Source organism: Hyperolius riggenbachi, chromosome 2 (genome assembly GCF_040937935.1).
Source record: "Hyperolius riggenbachi isolate aHypRig1 chromosome 2, aHypRig1.pri, whole genome shotgun sequence".
NCBI lineage: Eukaryota > Metazoa > Chordata > Amphibia > Anura > Hyperoliidae > Hyperolius > Hyperolius riggenbachi.
Genome location: NC_090647.1, coordinates 293,279,734 through 293,293,336, shown reverse-complemented (window position 1 = coordinate 293,293,336; position 13,603 = coordinate 293,279,734). Strand labels below are relative to the sequence as shown.

The window sequence follows — 13,603 nt, the reverse complement described above, 5'->3', positions numbered from 1 at the left end:
TTAATATTGATGATTTTGGCATACAGCTCATGAAAACCCAAAATTCCTATCTCAAAAAATTAGCATATTTTATCCGACCAATAAAAGAAAAGTGTTTTTAAAACAAAAAAAGTCAATCTTCAAATAATTATGTTCAGTTATGCGCTCAATACTTGGTCGGGAATCCTTTTGCAGAAATGACTGCTTCAATGCGGCGTGGCATGGAGGCAATCAGCCTGTGGCACTGCTCAGGTGTTATGGAGGCCCAGGATGCTTCGATAGCGGCCTTAAAGAGACTCTGAAGCGAGAATAAATCTCGCTTCAGAGCTCGAAGTTAGCAGGGGCATGTGGCCGCTATCGTGCCGCACAAAGGGGGTCCCTTCACCCCCAAACCCGCCCCAGCACGACTTGGTCGTGCATTTGGTCGCTCCTGGAGGCAGGGCTAACGGCTGCAGCCCTGCCTCCAGTCGCGTCTGTCAGCGGCGCATTGCCGCCTCTCCCCCGCCCCTCTTAGTGAAGGAAGACTGAGAGGGGCGGGGGAGAGGCGGAGATGCGCACTGGCAGACGCGCGTGGGGCAGGGCTGCAGCGGTTAGCCCTGCCCCAACCAGGAAGCGCTCCCCCGCATTACGGAGGGGGATTTGGGGGTGAAGGGACCCCCGTTAAGCCGCGCTATAGCAGCGTTTTAGCAGGGGCACACATGCCCCTGCTAACTCCGAGGTCTGAAGCGAGATTTATTCTCGCTTCAGTCTCTCTTTAAGCTCATCCAGAGTGTTGGGTCTTGTCTCTCAACTTTCTCTTCACAATATCCCACAGATTCTCTATGGGGTTCAGGTCAGGAGAGTTGGCAGGCCAATTGAGCACAGTAATACCATGGTCAGTAAACCATTTACCAGTGGTTTTGGCACTGTGAGCAGGTGCCAGGTCATGCTGAAAAAGGAAATCTTCACCTCCATACAGCTTTTCAGCAGATGGAAGCATGAACCCACTTTTGAACCAGAAACAGTGGCAGAGGCCCCTGACCTGGGCTACAGAGAAGCAGCACTGGACTGTTGCTCAGTGGTCTAAAGTACTTTTTTTTGGATGAAAGCAACTTTTACATGTCATTCAGAAATCAAGGTGCCAGAGTCTGGAGGAAGGCTGGGGAGAGGGAAATGCCAAAATGCCTGAAGTCCAGTGTCAAGTACCCACAGTCAGTGATGGTCTGGGATGCCATGTCAGCTGCTGGTGTTGGTCCACTGTGTTTTATCAAGGGCAGGGTCAATGCAGCTAGCCATCAGGAGATTTTGGAGCACTTCATGCTTCCATCTGCTGAAAAGCTTTATGGAGATGAAGATTTAATTTTTCAGCACGACCTGGCACCTGCTCACAGTGCCAAAACCACTGGTAAATGGTTTACTGACCATGGTATTACTGTGCTCAATTGGCCTGCCAACTCTCCTGACCTGAACCCCGTAGAGAATCTGTGGGATATTGTGAAGAGAAAGTTGAGAGACGCAAGACCCAACACTCTGGATGAGCTTAAGGCCGCTATCGAAGCATCCTGGGCCTCCATAACACCTGAGCAGTGCCACATGCTGATTGCCTCCATGCCACGCCGCATTGAAGCAGTCGTTTCTGCAAAAGGATTCCCGACCAAGTATTGAGCGCATAACTGAACATAATTATTTGAAGGTTGACTTTTTTTGTTTTAAAAACACTTTTCTTTTATTGGTCAGATGAAATATGCAAATTTTTTGAGATAGGAATTTTGGGTTTTCATGAGCTGTATGCCAAAATCATCAATATTAAAACAATAAAAGGCTTGGAACTACTTCAGTTGTGTGTAATGAATCTAAAATATATGAAAGTCTAATGTTTATCAGTACATTACAGAAAATAACGAACTTTATCACAATATGCTAATTTTTTGAGAAGATCCTGTATATTTGTTACAGTTACCCCTCATTGAAATAAAACACCAGAATCTTTAAAGGGGTTCTCCAGGGGGTTTTGAAAATAAAATCTGACACTTACCTGGGGCTTCTATCAGTATGCATTATGCACCGGCAGATGTTCTTTTGTTAGTGTAGCTTTGAGTCCCTTGCTTGATGAGGTCATCAAGGGAGGGACCCTTAAAGCTACACTACAAAAGAACATCTGCTGGTGCATAATGTGTACAGCCGCTCCACGGACATGGACTGCGGGGGTGAGTGACAGTAACCCGGACCTCCCGGCATCACATGACACATTTATCGGAGGGAGGGAGATGAGGAGTGAGGGGAGACGAGCGCAGCCAAGCTGAAACAAAAATCATAAAAAATAGTGCAATATTTCTGACAGTGGCAATAGTTATGGGAAGTCTGGAGGCATGTATTTACATAATATCGGGGGATACCTGTAAGTGGCCTGCAGTGGTCATGAACTGCTATGTCAGGTGTGCTGTTACAAAGTAGGGATGTGTTGAAATGTTTATGCTTAGTCTATTACAGTTGGCTACTAAAGTGGGCAAAATTGGCCGTACAGTAAACATTGTATCCAATCCAGCAAATGTGCATGTGTCCAGGTTCCAGGAAGCAGCACAATGGACAGTTATGTTGCATTTATCCATCTGGATTCAAAGGATTGCTTGTAGCGTCCTGAGGTTTTAGAAGTCATAAGATAACCCCACTCATGACTTTTAGTTTATCTGCTTAGCATTTTTGTGCTGACTTTTCAGCCACATCCTGGCTGACTGAAAATCATAAAGGGAACCTGAAGCAAGATATATATGGAGGCTGCCATATTTGTTTCCTTTTAAACAATAGCCATTGACGAGCATGCAGGTCAGATGTTTCTGGCAAAAATCTGACAGCGGCAATACAAGGACAAAGAGGCATGTCATTGTGCACAGAACATGCCTCTGTGTTCTATTAAGATTTAATACATGAGCCTCGGGTTCTCTTTAAAAGATTTCTCTTCATTGGCTTTTCTTGACAATCATATTACTGGCCATAAAGTGAGGCGGTTCTTTTTAACAGGGATACAGAAAGCAATTATAAACCTCACATGCTGTAACATGTATACCACAAAAAAGTGCTCTGTGTGGTGTAGGGTACCTACAGTAAGATTTCATCTTATCCTCTTTTCTCAGTCACTAGTGTTGGTACTGTTTTATTGCATTTATTTATTTGTATCTTTCAGTGATGTTTACCTTTCTTCACGGGACAGACAGATACTTGATTGGCACTTTGCAAATTTAGAGTTTGCTAACGCAACACCTTTGTCTACACTTTCCTTGAAGCATTGGGACCAGGTAATTCATCAGGAGTCTTTATTCTATACTTTTATTTTAAAAATAATAATAATAATAATCTCACCTGAACATCTGATTTAACTACTTTCTTTTTTTAACCAGGATGATGACTTTGAATTCACTGGCAGCCATTTAACAGTTAGGAATGGTTATTCCTGTGTTCCTGTGGCACTAGCTGAAGGGCTGGATATTAAACTGAACACAGCAGTCCGACAAGTACGATACACTGCATCTGGTATGTCTCTTGGCTTTTTGCTGTGTATGAAACTAGAAATAATGTGCGTATAAACTGATCAGACTTCATTTTGATCAGAAGCAATTTTTATTGCCATTTCAGTAACCTATATTTAAAATAAACCTGCGAGGTTTGAGATGCACAAAGTAAGTTCCTTCGGGAAAGGGAATCCTCTGGGTCCTTGAGGCTACCCCCGACATCCTCCACCAGCTCATTTCAGCACTGAGACCCACAAAGTATGGCAGCACTGCGCCTACGCAATAGCACAGACCTGCTTGGGCTTTGGTTGAAAAAGCTGATGCCAGTTTGTGTCCATGCTGCTGCGCAGGTGCATGCAGCTCGCTTAGATAAGAAGGATGGCATCACTCTGCTAGAACCAACCAGGAGCAGGATAGAAGCTCAGCCAGGCCAGATAAGAACTTGTACAAAAATCTGATCCAACTGCAAGGTTAAGAAGGTCCAAACTTTCATTCAACGTGGTTATCGACAGAGACCGTAAGCTCACACGTATCAGAGCTGCAATCGCTCCTTAAGGTGGGTACACACGTTAGATAAAAGTCTTTGGAAAATGAAAGATCACAGACCAATTTTACCCCCTTTCATGTAGTATGAGAGCCATACTCTACACAGTCTATTCTATGGAGCTGAACTCCCCATCAGATAAAAATCTTTGCAAGATGCTGCACACACAGATGCTGTACACATGCAACAGATCAGTATCTGCAAAAGATCTGTTCCTGCAAAAGATCCATTCCTGCAAAATGCATTCATAGTCTAGGATATCTGCAGATCTCATACACACCTTGTTTTACGGACAATTATCTGTAGATCAGATCCACCAGGTTGGATCTTCAGATCGGCAGATAATTGTCTGATCTGCAGATGAATGTCCATTAAACAAGATGTGTATGAGGATCTGCAGATGTCATAGCCTATGAATGCATTTTGCAGGAATGGATCTTTTGCAGGGATTGATCTTTTGCAGATATTGATCTGTTGCATGTGTACAGCATCTTTGTGTGCAGCATCTTGCAAAGATTTTTACCTGATGGGGAGTTCAGCTCCATAGAATAGACTGTGTAGGTATGGCTCTCATGCTACATGGAATGGGGTAAAATTGGTCTGTGATCTTTCATTTTCCAAAGACTTTTATCTGACGTGTGTACCCACCTTTAGTCATAGCTAAAAGTGCTTTCTCAGGAGCCACAATTTAAAGGCACATGTCAACGCCTAAAAGTTTGCAAACCATTTAAAGATGCAGAGTACAAAACTGTGCACAGAAAATACAAAAAGTGATTGACCTGAAAAGTGAACAAGTTTGGCAATCTATGAAAAAATTGCAAAGTGCAGTAAATTAAAATACAGTAGAATATATAGAATAAGAGAGTGGTATATGTAGAATAATTATAGTAAACTCCAAGGGACCAGGAAAAGTAGTTTATTATATCAGCAGTTTATTTCAGAACTAGTGACCTTAGCCCATTTAAAAACTGGCTAGGTCAATCACCAGTATCTCGTGCCCGCAGACGCCCGCCCCTCCTGGCCCCCTGCAGCATCATTTCCCCAGCATCCCTCCCTGCACATGCGCACAACAAAAACACACACAGGGACACGGGACGCAGAGACATTAGGGTATTATTATAGAGGACTGGTCATAGATTGTATATTTATACAGATACATTTGCTAGGACCTGAGGACCGAGTGTACTATATCCAGAGGTTTACTATAACGAGATTCTACTGTGATGGGAGGCGGGGGAGAAAAAAAACAAGATCCAATCATCACATGAAATTATAAAAGAAACTGACCTCCCACCTAAATTCAATCCTGTTGCAACATCGGTCTCCAGCTGCCAAATACAAAATGGTTCACTTTTTAGGGGAATTTTCTGATTATCACTACCGCACATGGGCAGTAGAATGGCCCCGATCTGGCTTTTTCCCCCGAAGGCAAAGCGGGTTCGTGCTACTGCGCGTTTGAGACGTTGACAAGCCCTTGTCCACAGTTTTCATGTGGGTACATCACTGGAACACCTGGTGGAAGACGGGGGAAGCCTCTGGAGGATCCAGACGCTTCTCTCTCCTGAGGTAAGTACCCAAATTGGGCATTTTTTTCCCCTTTAGCTTTTCTTTAACGATCATGCCAAATTTCTAGTCCCCATTTTTGTGTGATTCATTCACACTGGGCCTTAAAGGGACTCCGAGGTCTAAAAAGAAACAAAATTGGTACTCACCTGCGGCTTTCTGCAGCCCACCGTAGGTCGGGAGGTCCCCCGGCGTTGTCCTGGCTCCTCTCCTGGTCCCTCCGCCGCATATCACACCGCCGACACCCGGGCCAGGTTTTGGGCTCCCACTTCCTGAATGGACACTCTTCGTCATTACGCCGGCCGCTGCGTGTCATCGTGGCGGCCGGCGTGACAGTACTGCGCATGCGCGGTTAAATCGTGCATGCACAGTACTGTCAAGTCAGCCGCTGTCATGAAATGCAGCGGCCGGCGTAATGATGAAAAGCGTCCCAGTGCAGAAAGTGGCAGCCTGACACCCAGCGTGGGTGTCCCCGGTGCGGTATGCGGCTGAGGGACCGGGAAAGGAGCCAGGACCACGCCGGGGGGACCTGACCTACGGTGGGCTGCAGAAAGCCCCAGGTGAGTACCAATTTTGTTTCTTTTTAGAGGTCAGAGTCCCTTTAAAGGATACCCAAGGTGACATGTGACATAAGATAGAAATGGGTATGTACAGTGCCTAGCACACAAATAACTATGCTGTCTTCCTTTTATTTATATTTTTTCTTTCTCTGCCTGAGAGTTAAATATTAGGTATGTAAGTGGCTGACTCAGTCCTGACTTGACAGGAAGTGACTACAGTGTGACCCTCACTGATAAGAAATTCCAACTATAAAACACTGTCATAGCAGAAAATGGCTTCTGAGAACAGGAAATAGATAAAAAGGGTCAATAGTTAATAAATTTTAGCTCTGGCATACTTCAATGAATGTGTCATTGAGCATAAACAATAACCGTTGAAACTTAAAAAGTAGATTTAAACATAAAATAAAACTGGGGGATAACTTAAAAAGTCATTTTTAGGAGAAGGAAAATGGATACAGTCATTTTCATTCGTTTATTTTTGCCTCCTTTAATAATTTTGTTTCTAAATATTTCTATGAAGCATGTATTGTGATGAGCATGAAGGGAGATGGCTCATAAGCTTTTCTTACTCTTTTGCATTGTAGGATGTGAAGTGATAGCTGTGAACACTCGCTCTACCAGTCAGACCTTCATTTATAAGTGTGATGCTGTCCTTTGTACCCTACCTCTTGGTGTATTGAAGCAGCAGCCTCCTGCTGTGCAGTTTGTTCCTCCCCTTCCAGAGTGGAAGACTTCTGCTGTTCAAAGAATGGGCTTTGGAAATCTAAACAAGGTATGTCCCAAGAAAGTTGGTAGCAATAATAGCCTCATGGAATTCACGTGTATTGAATGTTTTCCCTGTATTTATGTGGGTTTTCCCCCACATCCCGAAAACACATTGGTAGTGTTGGCTATATAGCTGCCTTTGCATAAAACAAGCACCATGTCAACCTATTTCCAAAACAGGCATTTTTAGTTACATTTACTGCAGAAACTGCATAAGCTCACCAACCCCTCAAGTCCACACCAACAGTTTGCCATACTCCATTGCTGCTCTCTGTGAGCATGATACTTTTTACAGGTACCTAAGCATATTTCCAGGTAGAGTAGGATTCGGCAGATAAGGAATCTCTTTGGTGAATCGTTGGTGAGCTTGCATGGTATGTTAATTCGCATGATAACATGAACCACAGACCAGCCAGCACTTCCTGTGGTGAACTGTGGGAATTCACTTATTTAACGTGTTGAATTTACTGTTGATTGTTATTATTTAATTTAATATTGTTTTATTTTCAGGTGGTACTCTGTTTCGACAGGGTATTTTGGGACCAAACTGTGAATTTATTTGGTCACGTAGGCAGTACCACTGCCAGCAGAGGGGAACTTTTTCTGTTTTGGAACCTGTATAAAGGTGATTTTATTATTTTCTCTGTTACTACTGCAATGTAGATATTAGTTGTGATATCGATACTATAGATATAGAATGTGATGATTTGCAAGTCATTTAAAACCTGTATTAACCAAAAATAGAATACGTAAATATAGTAAATGTTAAAACTGAGAAACTTTGTTCTTGCACATTTTTTTATTTGAAGTCAGCAGCAAGTTTAATGTCTGGTACGCATGAATCAATTTCCCGCTCGACTCGATAATTTCCGTCACTATTTCGGTCTACAGCAAATAGGACATGTCAGAAAACTGTGAAATTGCTACGTGTGTACCAGGCATAAGATGACCAATAACTTTCTAATACAGGCGGCTTGCATACAAATTGTATGCACCCTAGAATTGGGCCAAATCAAATACAGCTCAAAATTTAACTAGTCCAATTCAAGTTGCATTCACTTTGCATTACATTTTTTATGCAAGAACATCCTGTATTTGGGACAGGCAACAAAAGACTGAAAAGAGTTGTGGACTGCTAAAGAATATGAGGTTTCATCTCACAATCAAGTTATTAATGAATAGTCTTGTGGTCTGACAAAAACAATTAAAATTATTTTTGTAAACCTTGGACGCTGTGCTATAGTGGAAAAGGACCGTCCAGCTTGCTATCCACGCACAGGTGATTCAATAAGCCCAGGGTCGGATTACCGACCAGGCAACAGAAGCAGTCGCTTGGGGCCCCCATTCAGAGTCAAGGGGGCCCCATCAGCACATAATTCTTCCCTCGCCATCCTGTCAAAGGACACCGCCCGCTGCTGACTGTCTTCAGAGCCGGGCTCTCCTCCTGGGTCTCCCTCATGCTACTGTGTGCTCTGCCGCTGCCCGCTCCTCCCTCCCTTCCCACAGAGAACCACAGCTGCAGCGGGCAGGAATGATAGCAGCAGATGACAAACGCCCACTCACCTATCCGTGATACAAGCGATAGAGGTCCCATCATCCGAAACCCATCTGTCTCCTCTACGGTGCTGCCGTTTGCTCTGAACTTCCTGAGTCTCAGATCAGACAGGAAGTAGGAAGTAGTAATGGTAGTAGTAACAGAGGAGCGACACTCTAGTGGAGACAGATGGGCTCCGGATGATGGGACCTCTATTGCTGGGATCGCAATAGGTGAATGCGAGTCATCTGGTGCCGTCATTTTCCCCCACTGCGGCTGCCCTTCTCTGTAAGACTACCGTATTCACGGGGCTGAAGGCTGCATGGTGGATGTGGCTGTCTAGTTTGGGAGGAAATTGGTTGTTCGGGGGTGGGGGGGTTATGTAATTCTGTCTGGGGGGGGGGGGGGCAGCTTCTGGGTTGGCGGTGTCCAGAGCTTTCTGTTATTGCCAGGCTGGAGATGCAGGGGGAGAGTGCTGCTGCTGTAATATCTGGCACCCTCTTTACAGGGGTGCACTGAGTGACAGCGTCCCGGCCATTCATCTCTCCCTCTGCATGTCGGCGCTGCTATTCCATGCATTGTGCACCCGCAGAGGAAAGCGGGCTGTTGCCCATAGTGTTTGTGATAGGATAAGGAGAGAGAGCGCACTATGCCTGGTATACACCATGCAATTTCCCATCATATTTTGGGTCCAATCAAGAATATACGACCTGATTTCTGAACGATATTCCAATCACAGCTGTACAAAACTGATCGGAAATCAGATCGAACCTGTCGGAAATGAACTATTTTACCCAAAATCCTGAAGGGAAGTTGCATAATGTGTACCAGGCATTAGTGCGCATGACTTGGGCCACTTGCACATCTGGGAAACTTCATTTATACTGAATGATATACAGGTTGTGGTGCAACAATATCCTGCAATCTAGATGACACCTTCCAGGTAAAGCATTGCTCATTTCAGCAAGGCAACAGGGGAAATCTTATAATGGGCACAATGTTCCCTTTTCAGAACTACAGCGACTGGTTCCCCAGTCTTACCACTTATACAGTGGCACGCACGCCCGCTCTCCGTCTTTTTTTTTTTTTGAACCATGGTCCTGGCATCAAATTAGTATTGAGCATAATTGTATTATTTTTAAATTAAAGTTAATGTGAAATTAAAGCGTAACTGAAGATTCTATAAAAAGGTTCACTTACCTGGGGCTTCCCCAAGCCCCCTGCAGCTGCCCTGTCCCACGCTGGTACTCTTATTCTCCATTTTCCCGATGCAGTGCAGTTTCGCTACCGCCGACTTGTAAGTTAACAGCAACTGCGCCTGCACGACCCACGCGCCTGGTCTGGGTTGCACAGACGAAGTTGCTGTCGACTGCACAGCGGCGGGAGAACAGAGGACTGAGACAGGATGGCTGCAGGGGGCTTGGAGAAGTCCCAGGTAAGTGAAACTGTTTTTTTTTTTTTTTTTTTTTTTTATAAAATCTTCAGTTCTGCTTTAAGATTTAAAAAAACCTATACAGAGGTGAGTCTGTGGGTCATATAGAACCTTCCTGTTCCTCTCACGATCTCCTCGTTGCACCGTTCACACCTTTGCAAGAGCTTTTTTTACCAATTGGTTTAATACAGCTCTGAGTATCCTTTGAAGGCTTTGGGAGCCTGAGTGCTCCCAAAGACAGACCGCTTAAAACTATGCATGCGTGAGCTCGCTGTGGAGTGCATTCAGTATGAAGCCGCCCATCTTTGGGAGCACTCGGGCTTCCAAAGCCTCCCATGGCGGCAGATTTGAACGGGGTATAGTTAATAATAGGTAGAGTAGGCACACCATCGATGTTGCTGAGTGCTTGATATGTTGATGTACGCAATATCACTGGTCAGTGCAGAAACAAAGGTTTTCAGCACACCAATTTGCAGTTTATAGTTTGCTTTTTTTTATTGTGCCGGAATCCACAGTTTAGTCCTAACAATTGTTTCAGGAGCCATGCAGGGTCTCCCTTTATGCAGTCCTGTGGTATTTGACAAACGCCTTGATAAAGGGAGGCCCTGCATGGCTCCCATATCCATTGTGACCTAAACTGTGGATTCTGGCACAATAAAAAAGCAAACTATAAATTGCAAATTGGTGTGCTGATAACCTTTGTTTCTGCCAGATTTGAACGGGGGTGACCACGCTGGAATGAGGGGACTGTGAGAGGAATGGAGAGGCCCCATTAGATCCTGAGCCTTCCCTCTCCATAGGTAAGTATTTGACTTTTTTATTTTACTCTCCCTTCACATTTGATTTAAATATAGGGTTTACATCACTTTGCAAAGCATAACATTTTCATTTACATTTTATTCAGCATCCTAATTTTTTGGGAAATGGAGCTGTATGCAGTTCTCTTAGAGGCATTTATTTTATTTTTTTACTTTAATTATAAAATTTGTTTTGTGGTGTAAGATTTTGACAAGTAAAATGTTCATCCAGAGTTCTGCATTACTTGTCAATAACACAAATAAACAAGCAAATCTGTGTGTTACCCTCAGCCATATGATGGTAATCTGTTTTGTTTCACAGCACCAATACTCCTGGCCCTTGTAGCAGGAGAAGCAGCCGGGATTATGGAAAATATCAGTGATGATGTTATAGTTGGTCGCTGTTTAGCCATTCTGAAAGGGATATTTGGAAGCACAGCTGTCCCACAGGTAGGTCTTTCACAATACAAGAATACCTTTGCAGCTCATGTCAGGACTAGTTCACCACAAACTCGTTACCATGCTTTTGGCTGTGTTGTGTAATGCAGCTAACATTAATTTCAATTAAGGGTGGTGTTAGTACTATTGTGCAGTACTGGAACACTGTTGTTCTCGTTGCACTTTGGGACAGTGTACAGCTGCTGCTCACTTCAAGCAGACCTGAAGCGAAAATAAACTTATGAGGTAAAGAATTGTATTTGTAGTACGGCTAATGCTAGGTATACACCATACAATTTTCCTGGCAGATATACTGCCAGATCGACTATTTCCAATAGGTCTGATGTCCATGAGATGCAAATAATTCTGACTTAATACAGAATTATAATTTAAACGGCTTAACAGTAGACTGAGATGAAGCCACGATGGAATTCTATTCATCAATATTTCAACTTCTGCATGAACCTGGACTTATTTGCATCTGACCATCCCTATTGGCTAGCAATCCTCTCTTCCCCTTTCCTCCCTCATATTTGTACAGAGGCCAAGTGATTGCATGCCTGAGGTGTGTGCCTTGGATTCTGTACTTGTCTGCCAGGCACATTTCTGGCATTTATAGTGACTCAGCAGAGCCTGTTTGGCAAAGCAGCCAGCCAATGTTGGTGAGGTAGTAAGACTGAGTTACACAGCTTACTGTCATATAGGGAGACAGCAGCCCACTACTGGGCCCATTAACTTGAATAAGGAAAATGGGTAAAATGCAACTATTGGGTAAACTCGTTTAGAAGACTTTCCACAAGCCCAGGAGATGAGACGCAGAGACAATTATGTAGAAAGGACAGAGCAATCGTAGGGAGATCTAGAGGGGTTTTTATGAGTAGGAATTGTCAATGAGCTGCAAATTAATAATTTATGCAGCTTGAAAATCAAATTTCGCCGAGGTATAATTTGATCAATTATTTGCACAGCCATGCATCAACTTGAAATTTACATCTCATTGACCATCCCTGCTTACGAGTTGTCCACTTCTGTGCAAGCAGGAATTTAGGTCATGCAGAATATGTATAGAGATTTGAAGGGATATTCTCCAGTTTTTTTATTTTTTTTTCCCCTCCACGAATGGAACTTTTGTGAGCAGAAGCCGATCTTTACACGAGACTGATCAGAAGGCTATTGAATGAGATCTGTGTGTTTGACTGATTAATCAGCTGTCAGGTAATCTTTCGTTTCAGAATCCATTTAGCCACGTGCAAAGATCTCTGGTTCTGCCTGTTGTAATTCTTATCACTGTGTAGAGGAAAACTTAACCGGACGTCAAATTTAAGTTCATCTGTACTTTTCACTTTTGCAGAAACCTGAAACATTTAAATATATAGGTGTTCACTGTACAAGGCTACATGTAGCCATTTTTATCCCCTCTGCTTTAATTGGAGATATGGTTTAAACACATCCCCCCGCCTAAAGAGGAACTCCAGTGAAAATAACATAATGAACAAAAGTACTTAATTGTTACTATAATTATGTATAATTGATTTAGTCAGTGTTTGCCCATTGTAAAATCTTTCTGCTCCCTGATTTACATGGTGACGTTTTTACTGCTGGCAGGTGATGCCAGTGGAGGGAGATGTTGCTTGCTTTTCTGGCAGTTGGAAACAGCTGTCATTTCCCACAATGGAACAAGGCTCCGACAGTGTGATGTCAGCACCATGGTCCTGACATCACACTGTGGGAGGGGTTTCAGCTACTGAATGGGATGAAGTTCAACCCTTGGTCATGGTTTCTCTTTATTTTCCTTCAGCCAAAAGAAACAGTTGTGAGCCGTTGGCGGGCTGACCCATGGGCCCGTGGATCCTACTCGTATGTTGCTGCTGGTTCTTCTGGGAACGACTATGACCTAATGGCTCAGCCAATAACTCCTGGTCCTGCCATTCCTGGAGCACCCCAGGTGTGTTATCATAACTGCTTTTGCTTCTTTTTTCATATGACCTTTTGCTATATTGTTCACTCTCTGTCTTTGCTTTTTTATAATATGAAAGCTCTTTGACCCATAAAAATTAGAGGGCTTCTAGGAAAGGCAAAGGCTAAGCTCCCGGTGCCTGTTGCTTTCCCTGTGACAGCAGGAACGCAACAGATGGGGACAGTGGCACTGCACGTTATGCTTGTGTTGTCAGGTATACTGAAGCATACAGTCATTGAAAATTATGCTTCACTTATACTGTTAACGCAAGAGTTTAGCGGTAGCATTGTGATGCTGAAATCCATTATGCCTCCTGCACTGCAAACGCTGCCTGGGTATTGCAGTGCGGTAAGCCGCGTTACAAAGCGGCCGTTTACACCGTAACGCACCACTGTGAACTTGGCCTAAGTGAAATGGCTGTGTTCAGTACATGGGTGTCTGTGTCTGCAAAGCACAAGCATAGGGAGTTGAGTAGAGTGATTGTATGTGTGTGTGTGTGTGTATGTATCTATATATCTATATATCTATATATAGGGAGGGAGGGAG

At 43.7% G+C, this 13,603-nt stretch overlaps 1 protein-coding gene across 2 annotated transcripts in view; it reads left to right on the top strand.

Moving 5' to 3' along the window:
- Positions 1–13,603, top strand: part of KDM1A (lysine demethylase 1A) — a 56,916-nt gene that overhangs the window by 38,466 nt on the left and 4,847 nt on the right. For both annotated transcript variants that reach the window (XM_068268949.1, XM_068268947.1), the window contains exons 13-18: positions 3,140–3,251; positions 3,354–3,486; positions 6,719–6,906; positions 7,410–7,524; positions 10,985–11,112; positions 12,899–13,045. In XM_068268949.1, coding sequence (XP_068125050.1) covers positions 3,140–3,251; positions 3,354–3,486; positions 6,719–6,906; positions 7,410–7,524; positions 10,985–11,112; positions 12,899–13,045 — 823 coding nt within the window. The remainder of the gene's footprint in view (positions 1–3,139; positions 3,252–3,353; positions 3,487–6,718; positions 6,907–7,409; positions 7,525–10,984; positions 11,113–12,898; positions 13,046–13,603) is intronic.